At 35.7% G+C, this 19594-nt stretch overlaps 2 protein-coding genes across 4 annotated transcripts; both read left to right on the forward strand.

The window, feature by feature from the left end:
* Positions 1-5145: 5145 nt before the first annotated feature.
* On the forward strand, positions 5146-13812 carry LOC147486968 (protein WVD2-like 3). Its single transcript, XM_086573902.1, has 8 exons — positions 5146-5423; positions 5685-6177; positions 6580-6643; positions 7117-7204; positions 7313-7403; positions 7478-7549; positions 7689-7799; positions 13188-13812. Exons 1-8 carry the CDS (start codon positions 5281-5283, stop codon positions 13344-13346), a joined length of 1221 nt encoding a protein of 406 aa, XP_086430028.1. The 5' UTR covers positions 5146-5280; the 3' UTR covers positions 13347-13812.
* A 131-nt stretch (positions 13813-13943) lies between these two features.
* LOC147486969 (low-temperature-induced 65 kDa protein-like) lies at positions 13944-16146 on the forward strand. 3 transcript variants are annotated; one of them, XM_086571646.1, is made up of 2 exons: positions 13944-14996; positions 15916-16146. In XM_086571646.1, exon 1 carries the CDS (start codon positions 13991-13993, stop codon positions 14993-14995), a length of 1005 nt encoding a protein of 334 aa, XP_086427772.1. In that variant the 5' UTR covers positions 13944-13990; the 3' UTR covers position 14996; positions 15916-16146. The 3 variants fall into 3 exon arrangements, with proteins under 3 accessions (XP_086427772.1, XP_086427771.1, XP_086427770.1); XM_086571645.1 differs by lacking the exon at positions 15916-16146 and adding an exon at positions 15535-15854 and having other exon boundaries at positions 13945-14996; XM_086571644.1 differs by lacking the exon at positions 15916-16146 and adding an exon at positions 15532-15854 and having other exon boundaries at positions 13946-14996.
* The last annotated feature ends 3448 nt before the right edge of the window (positions 16147-19594 follow it).

Here is a 19594-nt window from a genome sequence, read left to right on the forward strand (position 1 = left end):
CTACCAAAATCATAGATTTTCAGGTACCAATTGGAGAGAAACAATCCGCAGAATCGATGAATGGCAATTTAAATCTAACAACCAGGTCGCCATGTTCGAATCAGATAAGTACTCCTTTCAAAACTCCATTACTGTTAACTTTGAAATCATTTGTTTATGGTCCAACAAAATTTAAGTTGCCAACAAGCTGCATCAAATAAATGTTCAGATGAGTTATTTCTGCTCAGGTCACTATGTAGGGTTCACTTATGAGTTCATGTGACATTTGGCTTGTTCATTTCCTTTGGCTTGAATCAGTGACAACACAGATCCAGGAATCCAGCTTACAGGTCGCTCCTTACCAGGTTAACTAAGGTGTTGATTCAACCAATCTCAAATAGAAATTTCAGAGCATGCTAATCTATGGACCTATATCAATGAGGAACCAGCGCAACTCATCACAGAGTTATATAAAAACCTCAGCCAGATCTCATGCAAAGACCAGGCCAGGTCGTCACCATCCAGGTCGTCATCAGTCATGTCACCCTCAGCCAGGTCATCCATCAGCCAGGTCGTCCATCAGCCAGGTCGTCACCATCCAGGTCATCCTCACCCAGGTCGTCCATCAGATCAGCGCATCATCAGCTTAGGTCGGACAAAAAAAAACATAAAAAGGTGATTTTAGAGGGAAAAACAGTGGATTTTGACCTCGAAAATGGCCACCACAGAGCAAAGCTCAATGGTGACAGCGTGCACGCCGCCGAGATCTTTTCGAATTGGGCTCACACGCGTGATTCTGAAAACTGTAGCCAAAGTTATGGCTAAAATACCAAAATACATACAAACTTACTTTAATTAGCTAAAGATCAGCTCATCCTCAACTCAGGTCGTCCTCAAGACAGGTCATCCTCAAGCCAGCTCACCCTCAGATAAGCTCATCCTCAGCCTAGGCCGTCCTCAACTCAGGTCGTCCTTAGATCAACTCATCTTCAGATCAGCTCATCCTCAGCACAGATCATCCTCCGCTCAGATCGTCCTCAAGATAGCTTGTACTCAAGCCAGCTTACCCTCAGATCAGCTCATCCTCAGCCCAGGTCGCCCTCAACTCAGGCCGTCCTCAGATCAACTCATCTTCAGATCAACTCATCCTCAACTCAGGTCGTCCTCAAGCTAACTCATCCTCAGATCAGCTCATCCTCAGCTCAGGTCATCCTCAGATCAAGTCAGGTCAGAGCAGGTCTACAACTTGGAAGAAGCAACTAATATTCCAACTATCAGAACAAACCAGTGAGTCACTCGAATTGCAAAATGGAAGCTCACTCCCTTGCAGTTTATTGCAAGCCAATCAAGCTGGGGGCTAGCCACAACCATCTCCGAACTGGGGCTAGTCATTGCTATCTAAATATATTCAATTCAATTATCATGCTCTATGCACCTCCAGACTTACTACCGTTAGTTTGTACTCACTCTTTGGAGTTAGCAAATTTTTTTTTACAGGTTAATCAAGCTCCAAAACTGGGGCTAGCTACAGTCACACCAGTTCAAGACTAACTATCAACCATAGTGACGCCCCCAAAAGGCTAGCTATCAACGAATCAGCTTGACGCCCTGCTAAGGATCAAGTTCGAACCACGCACTACGATGTCAGATCGCAATCAAGGATGCTCAATGGGAAACAACCATAGTGACGTCCCCAAAAGGCTAGCTATCAACCATAGTGACACCCCCAAAATGCTAACTATCAACAAAAAACGCCCCAAAAAGACGTACAATCAACTTAACACCAACACCAAGGTTAAGCTTGATTCAACCATAGTGACGCCCCCAAAAGGCTAGCTATCAACCATAGTGGCGCCCCCAAAAGGCGTACAAATCAACTTAACACCAACGACATGTTTAAGCTTGATTCAACTGTAATTATCACTTAAAGGCTAATTATTAATCAAATCCAACCCACGAACTACGAGCTATGGCATATTATTTACGATCTACGTACCACAAGCTATGATCTGCGCACTACGATGTACAACCTACCACATTAACTCACAACAAAGCTCTAAACAATAACGACATCCAGCCTACAAAAACAGAAAATATTTTTGCAACAATCTCCATTTTTCAACCAAGTAAGACACGCGGTCTCATTTATTATCTTTCTTTACACCACTATTCTACAAATAGTGATATAAAGAAAGGGGGTTGTGTCAGTACCGTCCACTCTCAACCACAGGTCGGCACCACAACCTACAAGCACCTAGGAAATGCAACCGCTGCGTGCTACAGTCAACAACAACATTAATGAGAGACTTTACTCTGTAATGGTCTCCAAGTCTTTACTTCATAACAGACGCATCTAGAAATGGAGGAGACAGCTTGATGCCTATAAAAGGGAAGCTCCATCTTCTCCACAAGGGGGGACATTCTCTCCATCTCCCAGTCAATCACTCAACATGAACTACATCTGACTTGATTCCAGTTCATCAGAGAACTGGATACGTAAGCAACTCAGAGCACCGACCTGAGTTCAGTCAAACATCTTATACAAACCCTATTCTCTGAGATTGTAAGGTCATGCCTAAACTGTACCTCTACAATAAATTATACCTTATGAAGCGAAATGAATTGATTCAAATGTCAACACTTGTAGTTGATAAAGTCCTTAGAAGTGAAGAAGCAACTAAAGTATTTACTGATGCTTTAAGTGGTGCACTTGAAAAAATTAGTAAGTTGGTTGGTAGTGGTACAAGTGTAGCAGCAGCACATGAGAAAAATAGTCAAGCATTTGGTTATGATACATGTGTAGGAGTTTCTGGAGCAAAAAGTTCTAATTCGGAAATTAATTATCTTGAACCTAGTCAAGTAAGGCCAAAAGGATGTGGAAAAAGGCTTAAAGGAGAGAAAGAGAAAGCACTCAAAAAGGCGAAAAAATATCAAAGAAGACGATGCAATGGATGTAACATGGTTGGAGTGTCACACGATAAAAAGAATTGTCCTGAGCTTAAGAAGAAGGGTCAAGAAGAGCTAAACAATGAAGAAGAGCTAAACAATGGGTAAGAAATACAAATTTGTTCTTCCTTTCTTTTTATTCCTATTAGAGTATTCACAAATTCTTTTCTTATGTTAATTGACTTGCAGTAAAAAAACTTGCTTGTATAACGAGGACGCAACTTTCGACTCTACCACAGATGATGATTCTTATTCACTTGTGTTTGTTGTAGGAATTTAATTATTTATTTAAATGTATGTTTAGTTGCACATAATTAGATTTTTGAAGGTCGCATTGCAAAGGTTGCACATAATTAGATTTTGAAGGATACAAAGGTTACTGCTATTTTGAAGGATGAAGCTGATGATGGAGCTTGCTTTTGGAAGTTTCATTTGAATGGTTCTGCATGTATTTGGAAGGGTTTATTCTAAGGTTTTTTTTTGCATTGAATGTGTAGAAAATTAACTAGAGTGTGAGCTATATCATTTACATTCAGTTGTTGTGTCGTCCTAGATGAGTGAAACTTCTATTTCTTATGTTCATGAGAGCTTTTGAAGTGTTTGAAAACAGATTGATCTCGGAAAGGAAATTGAGACATTAAAAAGAAATGTCCACATATACTTAGAAAAATGCAAAATTCATTTCCATTTATATACAAATTTGATGGTTCTACATAGAACTCGGTGTCAGGTTTTCTTGAGGTACAAACAGGAACTTCTACATCTGGAAAAAAAAAAGATGAAAAGAATTGCTTTCATCCACTTGAAAAATTCAAAACCCATTTCCCATTACTTACAAGTGTACACATTCAATGGTTCTACAAAAAACTAAACTAGCATAGTGTTTTCGTTAGTTACAAGCAGCAGCCTCTGACATCTGAAAGTAATGTACAACTATGGTGTTAGATCACTCTAAAATTGTTATATGTCAGGTATATTACTTGTTACAGATGATCAGTTCGGCAGCCGCTCCCATTGCTCCAATTCCACTTCTTCCTAGCAGAGCCAGAGCAAGTTCCTCCTCATTCCACTGCCTCAACCCCTTGCTCAGTCTCTTTAATACATCCATATCCACTTCCTCTAATACTAACACAGTGGCCTTCCCTATTACATCCAAGTCGACGAGAAAGGATTCTTCCATCAACCTCTGAACGTCGACATGACATGACACGCATAACGAACCCTACTCCTCGAGCATATTCATCATAGAATGCCTTAGCATGATCTTCGGAATCAAATTCCATACCCTCATATGGTTCTAGAATTGCATCTCCTTCACAACCACTACACTCTCCTATGACACAGCTTTCCATTCCAGATCCCTCATCAAGACAAGCTTCTGAATCCACTGCGACAAAGAGTGTTTAAAATCTTTTCTTTATATGTGATTCTCAAGCAAGGGTAAACAAGATTGTTTATGTGACATGTGGCAATCGCCTAATTTGGGAACATATTAGCTTTTACTTGGTTGAATAACTAGCACTATTATACCATAAGACTTTCCTCCTGAGTGTTACTGGTTACTCTACTCAAAATAACAGAGACAGACACTTTGTCAAACATTTAGTGGAGTGGGTATGCCGACCCCCCATCATTCATGTCTTGACAGGAACCACTAATCAATTCTATCAATAAACTCTACTTGAGAAAACATTTAAGAGGGATGAATAGGAGAAGATGAGGACAGACAGAAACCAACCAAGTAACATTTTGGGCCACCTTACCCCCTCTCTCCCAAAATGTTCGCTCCGCTCACGGAAAAACATTTAACACTCATTTTGGGCAATGAGACTAGTAATAAATTTTATAGAGAACACTAGAAAAAGAAAGTGGACAACTAAAAAACAAGATATCCAAGAGAAGCCGCAAGCTTGACCTTAGTCATTGCCGCAGTGAGTGAAACCTGCCCATATCTCGTGCCATATACTTGGTCTTCTTCAACTTTTCTATTCTTTCTTTCTCTCTTTTCTATTCTTTCATTCTTCAATGTTCTCTTCTTAGGATAGGCAGAGTAGAGTTGCTTTTGTAGAACTGGATAATATATACAGTGGCACCCATAGTACAAAATATCGCGATATATATCAAAAAATTAGATATGGGCATCAAAATATCGCGATATACAATTGGATAAATACAAATAAAAATATCGACGATATTTGTAAATATATTGCGATATTTCGACGATACAGTGAGTATATCGTGAATATATCCGTGATTTGAAAGAAAGGGTTGAGTTGATTGCAAACCGACGCGAGAACAGTATCTTCCTACCCTCTCCCACGCGCTTGCCAAAATAATTGCAAACGACGAATTCAAATGCCAAGCTTGACATTTACTGCTTCAAATGGAACTCGTCTTGTTGGGACTGAAACTGCTGCAGGGGGCGTGAACAAAACAACTAGCCAGCAATCGCCTAATAGGAGATATGTTGTTTTTGTATGCTTTGTATGTATAGACATGTGAGGACCTATTACATTTGAAATGAAGGCAAAATGAATAATTGTAAGCTAACTAATGGGCATTTGAGAAATTTTATTCAGTTCATATGCAATTGAAGTTTTATATCAAATACGATGGAAATGATTCTGATTTGAAGGTGTTTTATTTTATTTGTTTATTTGATTAGTGGAATGTACATGTCCTTAGAATCAAAAGATTTTTTTTTTTGAAGAAAATTGTGTCTGGGACGTTTATGGATGATGTACTGTCTGTATTTTCAGTTATATGGGGAGGGAAGTCATTGACATTTCCATGGACAAGGAACCAGATCCTGCTGTAGTTTACTCCAATGGAGATGGGCCGCATAATCCTGGAAATGAGCACCTTGACCCTGAGGAGAACAATGGGTTAAAGGACTATGAAGTTAAGGAATGCACCATGGAGTGTCCTGTTGAGATCCTTGATCATCCTCAGGTTGAAAACTCTCAGGAGGAGCAAGATGTATTATGTGATAAAAGCACCAATTACGAATCTGCATTCCATGAGGACCAAAGCCCGAAACCTGAAGTTAAAAAACAAGGAAATAATGAGAAGTTAGACAAATCTCCTACTTTGGGAAATGTGAGAACAAACTGCACTGTTCCACAGCCATTTTCCCTGGCTACTGAAAGACGTGCTTCAAATGGAACTCGTCCTGTTGGGACTGAAACTGCTGCAGGTGGCGTGAACAAAACAACTAACCTGCAATCTCCTAATAGCAGAAAGAAGTCTCAGGTAAGAGTTCTTTTCCTCTCTTTTTATTGGATGTATTGAAAATCACATGCTTCTTGAGGATTATGTTGGATTTCATTTCTTTTTCAGTAGTGTAAGCTTGCATCATTATTCTGTTCCTTTGTTTGGTGTGAGTTTGCATATGCTAGTCATGCAATATCCATACAACTTACAATTTTTCACTATGTTGCCAACGAGAATCAATAACTATATGTGGATGCATTTCGTGACTTTCATATTTCAATAGTTGATAATAGATTAAGGAGACTAAGAAAAGTTCTCTTAAACTTTCTCTTGTTTAAATACCCTTGCATACATCATATGTTTTAGGTTTTGAGATGTTCTTGGGTGGCGACTACATGTTTTTTTCTTTTGTATCTTTTGATGTTAAGAGTGTTCTTTTAGATTGATAAACAACAAACTATATTTACTGCTGACCACATAACGAAATTAGTTAAGGATAACATATGTAACATGTTGAATGCAAAAGACTCGACTGCTTGGATAAGGAAAAAAGAGTGTTCGCTCTAATTTCTGAGATAGTCTACCGGGCAACTTATGATATCCCCTTGAATTGCTTCTCTGACCATGCACGTAATAGTATTGCAAATGGAATGAATTCTGCATAGTTTCATATTATAATAATACCAAGTAGAAAGACCTACAAAGTTGACCATATTATAATAATACCAAGTACATTTTATGGTTCTGTTCATGAATTAGTGTGTACTTTGCATCTATATACTAATGACATGTTTCAAGTTTCATTTATTTTTCCATCCATTCCCTTAACGTTATGTGTATTTGAGGTCTTGGGTTAGATTCCTTTCTCGACAAATTAATATGGATAGAAAGAAAATGTGTATACAGGATTGAACACCATGAAATGCTTGAGCTTATTACAATATTTAAAATCTCTCTTTGTTGTCTCCACTGTTGCAGCCGAATTCCCCTTGGAGTCTAGGAAACCTCTGCAGCCTGATAACAAGAAGCATCCTGATGAAGATGATACCCGCTCTATTGCTTCCTCGTATCCTCATTTTAGTTCACATTATGCTTAACTCAAGTTCTCATTTTCATTTACTTGTAAGCTGTAACCAATAGTTACTGGTTTTGGATTCTCCTTAGCCTTGCTTAGAACTACATTTGTGAGGACATCAAAGTCCAGGACGACTATTGCCACTGCTCCGAAATTTAGATGCACAGAACGTGCTGATAAACGAAAGGAGGTATGCAATTGTTTTAGATATTACTTGGAAAATGACCCTAGCATGATCTCATGGTTTTTTATATTTGGTGGTAGTTCTACTCCAAGTTGGAGGAAAAGCACCGAGCTTTGGAGGCAGAGAGGAACCAGTGCGAAACTAGAACTAAGGTATGTTCATCCACTGGAGAGCGTCACTTTTTCTTCTATTTTTTCCCTAAAATTCTGGTTCTCTTGTTTGGGTCATGTTAAATTGAACTTTGTAAGATGACCTCTTCTACTGTTGTCTTATGAACCTTACATTCTTCAGGAAGAGCGAGAGGCAGCTCTCAAGCAGCTTAGGAAGAGCGAGACATTTAGAGCAAACCCAATGCCAAGCTTCTACCAAGAAGGACCACCACCTAAAGTCAAACTTAAGAAGGTACTCCTGGACCTTTACAATTTTCAGCTGCAAAGCTTTCTTAGTCAGCAGAGATTGAAACAACATACTGTAGCTTAAGAAAATACTTTTTACTTGGTCTCTTCTCATTGATAGTCTAATCAATATATCTTTTAGTAGTTGGGTGTAGATTTATTGGATTTCCAAGTTATGACAGGATTTAAGTTTATGAAATGTCGAAAATACAGAGGAAATTCTGCCTAAATTTTTGTAGGATTTTTCTGTCTCTGTGTAGTTTGGGTTTTGCTTAGTTGGTCTGTATCACGTCCTGAGTTTTGTAATAATTGTAGATGACACGTGTCTTTGGTATTTAGTGACTGTTTTATTGTTTGATTGTTTTATTGTTATCTTCGTTCTTTTATCTCTTATCTCTTATCTCTCTAGAAATGCTAGGGCTAGTTGTTGCGCGCATCTGTGTTGAAGATTCATACGTGAAGGAATCATCATAAGAAAAGATGATGAAATCAGTCTCAGCAGAAAAGATGATGAAATCGGTCTCAGCAGAAAATGTCTCTAAAATCAATAAGAGTTATATTGATAAAAACATGGGAATAATGATGGTCAATGGTCCGAACGAGACAATGGGTAAGATTCTAGAGTTCTTGCAAAAGGCAAAGGATCATGATCATAGAAAAGGAGAGGATTTTCTTGATTCAGTGTTGTTTGTTGGGAAGTACTTTGTGGAATCACCTTTTGCCTGCATGCTAAAGGCTCTGGATCTTCTCGAGTACCTTCTTTCCATCAAGGGTGAGGATGAACCAAGACCATTCTATTCTGTTTTATTTATGCTTCCCCTATTGTCCCAAATAACAACCTCTATTGAAGGATGTAAAATCCTAGCTTCAACCAAAGGGCTAGAATGTGTTGTAGATTGCCTGATCAAGATGATGGATGCAGTTTATGGCAGTGATGGGGAGGATACTAGTGGGAGCATGGTTTTGGCAAGTGATGTAATTGAACACGTCCTATTGACAACTGATGAAGTGGATTGGAGTTGTGTTGGTCGTCTCCTGAAGACGTTAGAGTGTTGGATAGACTCTATAGGCGAGGTATCTATGGACATCAGGGTTGCAGGCCTTTACGCTCTCATCATGGATTCAATTACAACAGAAGATCTAATAGATGCGCTATATGATTGAACGTTCAGTGCAAGTGCAACAAGTATTGTAATATGTAGAAAAAAAATTCAAGATTCATTGTTAAAGAATGAAAAGTCAATGTAATATGTAGGAATTATGAGGTGTGTTTTTGAACATTAGAGAGTAATTTATATTAAAAGTACGACTATGAGGGAATAATATATTTATATATATTATGCACGTGTCCAACACGAATCAGGAAAACTCATGGAAGATCGTTATAACATAACACCTCGTTCAGGACGAGGTGACAACCTCCAGGACTCATGACAGATCGTTACAACATAACACCTCGTCCAGAACGAGGTGACAACCTGGCACATACACGCAACGGGCAGTAACGCTCAACGTAGTTGTGTTGGTTAAAGCCATAGCATCAGTCGTGCTCATGAATACACTGTCTAAAATCTCATTTATTCTCATGTTGGGTACTTACCTATAAAACAGAGGAGAGGAACTACGTTTGACTTGATTCAAGTTCATGACAAAAACTTGATACATAGGCAGCTCGTCCCAAAGCGAGCTCAGTCAAAACTCGACCCATCACAATCTTCCCCATTATTCACACTTGTAAGGACTGATCAAATTCAACATTTACAATGACCACATTCAAAGAAAATATAGTTGATTTTGTGGATTTTTTGCGATATTTGTCGATATATCACGATATATCGTGATATATCCACGATATTTGCAGTTAGCAATACCCACACAGAGTCGGTCGATATTTATTGATATTTGTCGATATATTCACGATATTTGTAGATGCCCCAATATAATATATCCCCACATAGAGGGATATATCCACGATACATATCTATAAATCAGAGGTCGATATTTTGTCATATCCTGATATTTTGTACAATGGTGGCACCAATATGTTGAAACAAAGGCTAATGGCTTTACCAATTCAATAATCAACCACAGAGACATTAGAAATTGCTTTTGCTAGTAGATCCAGAAATTTGAGATCCGGAATATAGACAAATTGTAAATTGAGAGTCACACTGCTTTTGCTTTCGGGCGGTTTTGGTAGTAGAAATGAAGAAAAGACGAACCGCATGAGAGAGAAAGAAAAGACCGGATATATGATATAAAGATTTATTTTTTATTATTATTTTTTTCCATTAATTGATATAACAAGATAAATATTTTTGAAACCCTTCGTGAGTATATTTCGCGTCATATTTCACTTTTTAGTTAAGTCCGTTTTACGGATGTCCGTCTGTGAGCGAGGCTGTATATATATTATTGTGGGCGGAATTGTGGTTTTTGAAATCCTTAAGGCTCTGTTTGGCAGTAGAAAAATTCGTAGTAGCCAAGTTTGTTTAGCTGATCTAATTCTGTAGATGTGCAACTTAAAGCAGAGTAACTTGGAAACTGTTCGGCAGTTACTCATTCTGTCACAAGTTTAGTGTGCTCGCTGTTTAGTTCACACTGTATTTGTTACACTGATAACCTGTTACATATTTGAAAAAATAATAGAACATTATAAAGTAAAAGGAAAATAATAACTTAAATGGTCCATATTCTCACCCAAAAAAATTTAAAAAAAAAAAACTCCACAATATTTAATTAGCAACATGTATCATCAATCATTTCATTCTTAAATCAAAATTATTACATCAATCTGCATTGTGATAGTTACAATAGTCATTCCACATTGCAATGGCAATAGACTTTCTATAATTGGATGCCATTTCTCGTATTCTATTTCTACTAAGGTTTCCTAGATCTTGTCTCCTCATTCCAGAGTCTCTTTCAAGTTCTTCTTGCTCTTTCCAATCCTTATCAAAAAATTCATCATTAAATTTCTCTCTTCGTATGTGATTGTGTAGAATGCAACATGCTATTACTATCTTTACTTGTGTTTCAAACGGATATGGAGGTGGAAGAGCCAAAATAGCAAACCGTTTTTTCAAAATTCCAATGATACGTTCAACAGTATTCCTCAAAGATAAATGACGAAGATTGAATAACTCTTTGTAATTTGTAGGATGCAACACTCCAAATTCTTTTAGATGATAGCAAGTGCCATGAAATGGAGCAATAAAATTTGGTGCATTGGCATAGCCTGCATCTGACAAATAATATTTACCTACATTGCAAATTAAATAAAATTAGGTTACAAATAGTATACAAAAGACCCTAGAAAGATTTAAGAAACTCTTAGTTTATTACTATAAATATTTTCCAAAATAGGTCTATACACCTACAACGACAACATAGTAGGTTATCTAACCAACTTGATGAAGCTATAACTTTTCCTACATTCATTCAAATGACACGTGACTTGATTATTTAGAACTAGGATATGTACACTTACTTTTTCATATTGAACACAAAATCCCAATGCTAGCCTATCTAGAAGTAAATATAGCACAAACTCGGTAAAAATCCTGATTTCTACTGACTAGAAATCAGACCGACTATCTTCCGGATAGCACATGTCTTTTCATATATGTCCAAAAGCTATGAGGCATTTTGCATTGAAAAGAAGACTCACAGACCTTACTTTTATATGTTTTACAAAAAATCTAACTCTTATGCTAACTATACAAAAACGGGGCTCGAATACAGTGCGTAGAAACTGTATTCTGATGCAATATTTTTCTGCCAACCATATTTCTAGACACCATAACTATCTCCACATGCCTCGGAACGGGATGAGGCCAATTGGATTAGAAAGAAGACACGCAAAACTTACATTTTCATGTTTTATCAAAAACTCAAATCTCAACTTAATCATGTGAAATCGTGGATCCAATCCAGTGCACACAACCTCAGTTCGGCAGTCAGAAAATTCTGACAGCCTAAGTTCTCGAGTCCATAACTCTCTCCTCACAAATCCAAAAGGACTGTGGTTTGCTGCATTGGATAGAGGACTCAATAAAGTTTCATTTAGAATTGGATTTGGTAAAAAAATACTAAGTATTCAATTTTAGACGGAATTTCAAATATCACCGCAGAACTGGAAATTTTCCATTTTTAACACAATTTATCCTTAATAAAAAATCTAAGTATAATAAGTGCAAGGACTGGGGGGCTACTCCTGGTTCCATCACTGATACAAAATACAAACTTTGCACCTTCCGACAATTTAAAACTTCCATAGTTCCATGGCCAAGCTTATCTGAAAACATGCACCTTTGGCATTTCGTAAATTGAGGCAATTGACTCATAAACTCATAAACTGTGTACAAGGTTGATCCCAACTTTGCGTATAACAACAACCTAAGTAGATAGTTGCCTCTTCTTCAAATATTTTACATCCATCAATATTTTCCATAAACTTAGGTACCACTTTTGCATCACATACATGCACAAACTTTTGCAAATTAAATCGCATATAATTTGTGATGTTCATGTTCCAACTTCCTATTTCCAACTAAAAGAAATAGTACTAATTGAAGCCGTTAACAGTTTTTTTTTCCCATTCCTTTTATCCAAAAGTAAGAGAGAGAAAAAATACCTGAGTTTGGATCAAAAGACGTTAAGGTAGAGATCAATGGATAAAAATGGTGGGAGCGAGCTGGTAGCAGGTTGTTTCTTCACTTCTCTTTGGCGGTCATTTTTTTTTTCTAGTGGTTTTTTTCTTGTTTATGGGTTTTATAACTTAATCTGTAGATCGGAATCCCTTGCTCCACAAGGGATAACAGTATACATGCTTTTGTGGTTGGGCCCATGGGCATATCGGTATTTTGGTACAGCGACATCGATATTTATGATATATATCTACCGAATATAGAACTCTTTTTTTTCCGATATATATTTCTATATCACCGAGATAATTGATATATCTGATATTTACGATATATATCATTTGACTTTTTGACCATCCTACCTACATTAATATCGGTTCTTCCGAGATGCTCATAGTGAGCCACGTCAACAAATTTTCAAAAAAGTCTTCATTTAACAAATAATTAGTTGGTTGATTACCAAATTAACCTTATTTTTTGTGTGTATAGTAATTTATAAAAGAGTCTTTTCGTATTTTCAATTGTGTCTAAAATGAAAAAGTAAACACACGCATGATTTTTCTATTTGCCTTTAGAAATACAAAACCCAATAAACAATAAAAATGAAAATCGTCCAGAAAACATAAACGTAGATCAGCTAGAAAACATGAACGTATATGTGCGTAGTAATTCTGGATTGTTTCGGTGATTTCAAACCCAAACTTCCTATAGAAATCAATGGCATCATCATTGTTTGTCTGGACATGCAGAAACTGGGAACAATGGAGGAGATGAGCCTGATTTGTCATGGGTACAGTCACTGGTTAAGGAATCTCCTCCTGAGATCAAGGAAAAACCAGTTGTACCAACCTCAGTTGTTACTCCCTCAGGTGAGAACTCTAATTCCAAAGCTCAGATTGAGTCCTTAGATCATGCAGTTTTGGGAGCTTGGCTTGAACAGATGCAGCTCGATCAACTTGTGGCTTAGTAACTTGAGCACCTACTGAACTTTTACCAGTAGAGAAGAACGGGAAACGGAAATAATATTTTATTTTATATTTTTGGGTTGGTGGGAAGTAAGAAGTAACTTAGAAGGGAGGGTTAAGAAACGGGACAGGAAATTCATTTTCACCATTTATTGTTACAGAAGTCAGCAAAGGAGTGAAGAGAACCTCTCTGGGTAAATTTCAAACAGCCCATGGTTCAACAGCTTTGTACCTGCGAGAAAATCAGAAAAAAAATGTTTATTCAGATCAAGTGGCAGATTTCCCAATCTAAAAAGAAAAAAACCCAACTGATAACGGCAATAAAAAAAATTTATGGATTCAAAAAATTTCCATATGACTTGACATACAATGTGCTAAGAACTACTGGCATGCATTGCAATTAGCGCCCGAGTTTGTTAAGCAGAAAATTGTCATCAGGGACCATTTTTGCGTGAAGTAGAAACAACAGGAATCATGCTCGCTATAGCTGCTGATCCACTCTTGCTGAAAAATACTAAAAGTTTTCAAATATTCTTCGCTTCTGTATACAACTATACACCTAATGGAAATGGAATCTGCTATCATAAATGACAGAAAATAACAACTTATTTTTTCTGGATGGAACTTTTCTTGGAATACCCAGAGCCAAATGCTTTACCGAACTAGGCCAGAATATACTTCTATTTTTTACAATATATATGTCGTCAGTAAACTTGGAAATTGCCGATAAAGCTCTTTCGGCAAAAAACGGTGTGGCATCTAAGATTGGGTATGGTGATAAAACAGATGACAAAACTGCAGGAGCCCAAACTGACAAAGGAGAAAATGTGCCATCTGCTGGTGTGCCCATTGTGACAACAGAGTCTGTTGAAGAGCCCACAACACAGCAAAGCAGCTACACGGACAAGATCTCTTCAGCAGCAGTCTCGGTGAAAAATATGGCAGCTTCCAAGCTTGGATATGGTGGCAGTCCTGATTCTGCTTCGTCGACTGGAGCTGAATTAAATAAAGGTGGAGAGAATGCACCAGTATATGGGAAAGAAGCTGGGGCTGGGAGTACAGTTATTTCCAAGATCCCTGGTACAGGTATGATTACCCAAAAAAGCACGGATGAAGGTATTGGTGTTGACACCAATATGGGTACTGGTTCTCAGGTTGACACAGGAAAGGATGTTGGAGAGACAGATAAAGGAGTTGCTTCAGTTAAAGGGTATATTGCAGAGAAGTTGAAACCTGGTGAAGAAGATAAAGCACTTTCTGAAGTTATATCTGGTGCATTCCATAAGCTGAAAGTGGTTGTGGACAGTGATGAGAAGAAGGCAATGGGTCAGAGTGTTTCAGATGCTTTTCACAAGCGTAACAGTGAAGAAGAAATGGATAGAGAGAACAAGCCCATGGGTAAGGTGACTGAATCGGAGAAAGTGGCTGACCGGTTGGGTAGTTCAGAGAGTGAAAGGGGGGGTCATGTTTCTGGTAATGATAGTCCTGGAAAAGGTGTGGTGGACAAGTTCAAAGGAGCATTCACTTCTTGGTTTGGAAAAGGTGGTGAAACAAATCCTTCTCAAGCTTTTAACGACATCAATACATCTTAAGGTATGTTTAATCCATTTGATTTGACCCAATTAGTTTTACTTTTTATTTTAATATTAGACCTCAAAATCTTAAACTAAACTGCGTATGGAATTCTATTTTCATTTGTTAATATAACTTCTATTTCTCATCAAAATAGTATTATATTATCTGACATCAATTTACTATGTAAGATGTTTGCAAGTCAGTAACGGGCAGTTAAATGCTTAGCATTTTCTGGAGCTCTTAGACGTTGCGGTAGCTTTTGGTTGTCCCTTCTAATAATTAATAATATAGATTTTTGCTTTCTATGAAAGTTTGTTTTTTTTCCCTATTCTTTAGTCATATTAATGACTATTTTTTTTATGTGATCAGATGGTTTTAATTGTGAGTTTGACTGTTTGAGGAGTTGTCTAATAGAATGGTTCTATTAGTTTTGATCATGCACTTTGTTACCTATGCTAGGGATGTCCGTCAGTATATATAACAGTGACAAATGTGATAATCTGTTTACTCTTGCATTTAAAATTTCTAATATTGTTTTCATCAATAATTTCAGCAGTTATAGAAGCTTAAAGAATTGAAGAACCAAAAGCACTCGCTTGGAGGCTCTATAAAAGTTGTACGGTGATTTGAAACAAGACCATTGCGAGCCAACGATGAGTCCAACGTACCCTGATTAACAAATATTATGGTTGTAATATATATGATGTATGCAGTTAGAACTACAACTAAATATATTTATTTGCATTTGGCAATATATTAGATATTCCATTCAAGGTTTAGGCTAGACATATTGGTAACAATATAATTTGTCACAAATACAAAACCGACATGTACACAATATGCATGTTTGTTATATATATATAAGCACATAACTTAGATTTTTTTTGTATAGACTTTTAAATTGGTGTGGTATATTGACCTTCTCTTGGTATTGCAGGACGAGTAGTAGAACAAACTCTAGGGATGCAAAGATCAGTGGTTAATCACATGGGCACTTTCAAGGTGCATAACAAATATATATGTTCATGGTGCACAACGAATTGCAACTATTTCTGGTCGTACAAGTACCAAACAATGAAGGATTACCGTAGAAAACAATTATATTATGTGGTATACCATAGAGAGTGATTAGACTATGCAGATAGTTTTTTTGTATGAAAAAGCAAAATATATATATATATATATATATATATATATATATATACACTTGAGCGAGTTTTTGGAGTATGTGAGAGTTTAGGACTACTAATGTGATCATTTAGTTATGTAAATATATTGCTCTCTATGTGAAATGTGAAAGAGAAATATAAAGTTGAACGTGCGGAATTTTGTAGTATTTTTATGTCTATTCATATTTTTGTGTGTCTACTTATCTCTTGATATGTTCAATGATAATAGCAGTTCATTTTTGTGTTTCCAATGATCGATCATCTTCTCTTTACTTCTTCAAGATTTTTAGTCTTCTTTTAACTTTATGTTCTTTTCAAGGCAAGTTAGAAGTTTGCAACTACTAGTCTTCAACAGCAAATATCTCCTCTTTTCACCAAGTTGTAAGCATCACAACTCTTACCTTATCTTTTGTTTCATGGCTGGGATTGCATCACACAATCATTAAGTGAGATTCTTTAGCTAGCTATGAATAAATAATAGGAAAATAAAATACCATTGATCAATATAAGACCATGTTAAGTTCTTAGTGATGTCAACGTCTTAAAAGTTATAACTCATGTAATTTCTGTTTACTGAGAAACTTTGAATACAATGGTTTGCTAACATTGTTAAATAACATGTGAGAACTTTCTTACTCTTAAAATTGCTCTTCAATAACATTCATTTTTCTCCATTATTATGTTAACAAGTTTAGGATTAATTTAAAAGGAATCAAACTTATAATCTTCAGTTAATTATATTTGTAACTTCATAATGTTACTGTTTCGAAAAAAGCTAACGCTAGGAACTATATATATATATATTATACAAATGGGCTTAAGCACATCAACCAAAATTAAAAGCCTGAGAATTAACAAACCTACATATAATGGGTTTAAGAATAGCAGGCCCGACCACAGGTCGGGCTGCATGGCTAGTTTTTTAATATAAATCTAATATTTCCAATATATTTTCGATATTTTTAATATTATATTTTTGATATTTCCGATATTTTAAATAGTTTGGACTGGTCACAAAAAAAAATAGATATCCGATATATATTGGTTTTTGGGTACACCGATATATTAACCGATATCGATATTTTGGTGCTTGGTTGGGCCAACCAACTAGTTGCCTATGGTCTACAGAATTGGGCCAAAATAATAAGAACCAAATTCCGTAGACTAGTTGGTTTCTAAATTTAGAACTAAATTCGGTAGCAATTGGCCCAAATTTAGAAACTCCTTGGTAGCAATTTAGTTTTTTGTCTCCTATTTTTTCGTAATTAGCTATAATGTTTAGGAAAATTTGGAGACTATGTAAAACTCTAAATGGGATTGTTTCATTATTTATACCCTACTTTTTTCGTAATTAGTAATAGAGTTTAAAAAAAGTTAGAGTCTCTATGAATGTTCCAAAAAATAGATTGGTGAGGGTATAACTATAACATATACTAGTTTTCGAACCCGTCCTACGAACGGGTGTCTTTATATTAAATTATTTTAAAAAATATTAACAATTATATAGAACTATGAGATATATATGATAATTATATTAATCACTCATTCAAATTTCTTGCACCACTCTCAATAAAAAAGAAAACACCAAACCTTGATAAAACCTATTGACTTCTTTTAGTTGTTAGGTTTAATAATTGAAGTTTTATGAGAATGTTCAATGTGGCGAAGATGATATTAAAACTACTTGAATAGCAAGACACTCTCAATCATAATAAAAGAATTATGATAAGCATTATTTAAAATGCAAAACTATACTTGTTGAGACATTATATTCCCCCTACAAATAATACAATTATGTTTCGAGGTTAGTTCAATGCATTTGCATCAAGTTTCCAATTTTCTGTTAATTTTTCATTGAGGTTAGTTCAATGCAGTTATTGCATCTAGTTTCTGATTTCCCATTAATTATTCTTTGAGGTTAGTTCAATGCAGTTGCATCAAGTTTTCGATTTCCCGTTAATTATTCTTTGAGGTTAATTCAGTGCAGTTGCATCAAGTTTATGATTTCTCGTTAGTTATTCATTAAGGTTAATTTAGTGCAGTTGCATCTAGTTTTCGATATTTTGTTAATTAGTTTTTGAGATTAGTTAATTGCATTTCCATCCAGGTTCCAATTTCTCATTAATTACTCTTTCAGATTAGTTCAATACATCTGCATCTAGTTTCTGATTTTCAGTTAATTATTTTTAGAGGTTAGTTCGATGTTCAATGCATTTGCATCTAGTTTTAAATTTCTGGTTATTTATGCTTTGAAGTTAGTTCGACCAGTTACATCCGATTTCTGATTTCTAGTTAACTATTATTTGAGGTTATTTCATTGCATTTGTATCAAGTTTCTGATTTCCCGTTAAATATTCCTCAAGATATTGCATCTAATTTCTGATTTACCATTAGTTAATCTCTGATTTTAGTTTTATGCAATTACATCCAATTTCTGATTTTTCGTTAATTATTCTTTGAGGTTAGCTCAATGCAGTTGCATCCAATTTTCGATTTCTAGTTAATTGTTCTTTGAGGTTAGTTCAATATCAAGTTTTCGATTTCCCGTTAATTATTTTTTTTAGGTTAGTTCAATGTAGTTGCATTTATGATTTCCTGTTAATTATTCATTGAGATTAGTTCAGTACAGTTGCATCCATTTTTCGATGTTTCGTTAATTAGTCTTTGAGATTAGTTCATTGCATTTGCATGCAGTTTCTGACTTCCCATTAATAACTCTTTGAGGTTAGTTCAATATATATGCATCAACCATCAAAAAATGTATATATGTGCATCTAGTTTTTTTTATTATTTATGCTTTGAGGTTAGTTCGATGCAATTACATCTGGTTTATGATTTTTCATTAACTATTCTTTGAGGTTATTTCAATGCATTTGCATCTAGTTTCTGATTTCCCGCCAATTATTCTATGAGGTTAGTTCAACGCAGTTGCATTATATTTTTGATTTTATGTTAATTATTTTTTGAGATTAGTTCAATGTATTTGCATCCAGTTTTCGATTTTCCATTAATTATTATTTGAAGTTTGTTTGATGTATTTGCATACCGTTTCTAATTTCCCATTAAATATTTTTCAAAGATTTGCATCCAATTTCTAATTTCTCGCTAGTTATTCTCTGACGTTAGTATAATACAGTTACATCCAGTTTTTGATTTTTAGTTAATTACTTTTTGAGTCTGGTTTATTGTATTTACATAAAGTTTCCGATTTTTTGTTAATTACTCTTTGAGCTTAGTTCAATGTATTTAAAGCCAGTTTCCGATTTCCTTTTAATTATCCAATATGGTGTGTAATATCAACTTCAAACAGGACATAGAAATAAATTATGTTTGATTTACTATGTGGGATCATAAAAAATTATCCAGTTCTCGATTTTCCGTTAATTATCATTTAAATTATACATGACTCACTATGTGGGATCTTCAAAAATTATCTACGAATGTGTG

Source organism: Coptis chinensis, chromosome 7 (assembly GCF_015680905.1).
Source record: "Coptis chinensis isolate HL-2020 chromosome 7, ASM1568090v1, whole genome shotgun sequence".
Lineage (NCBI taxonomy): Eukaryota > Viridiplantae > Streptophyta > Magnoliopsida > Ranunculales > Ranunculaceae > Coptis > Coptis chinensis.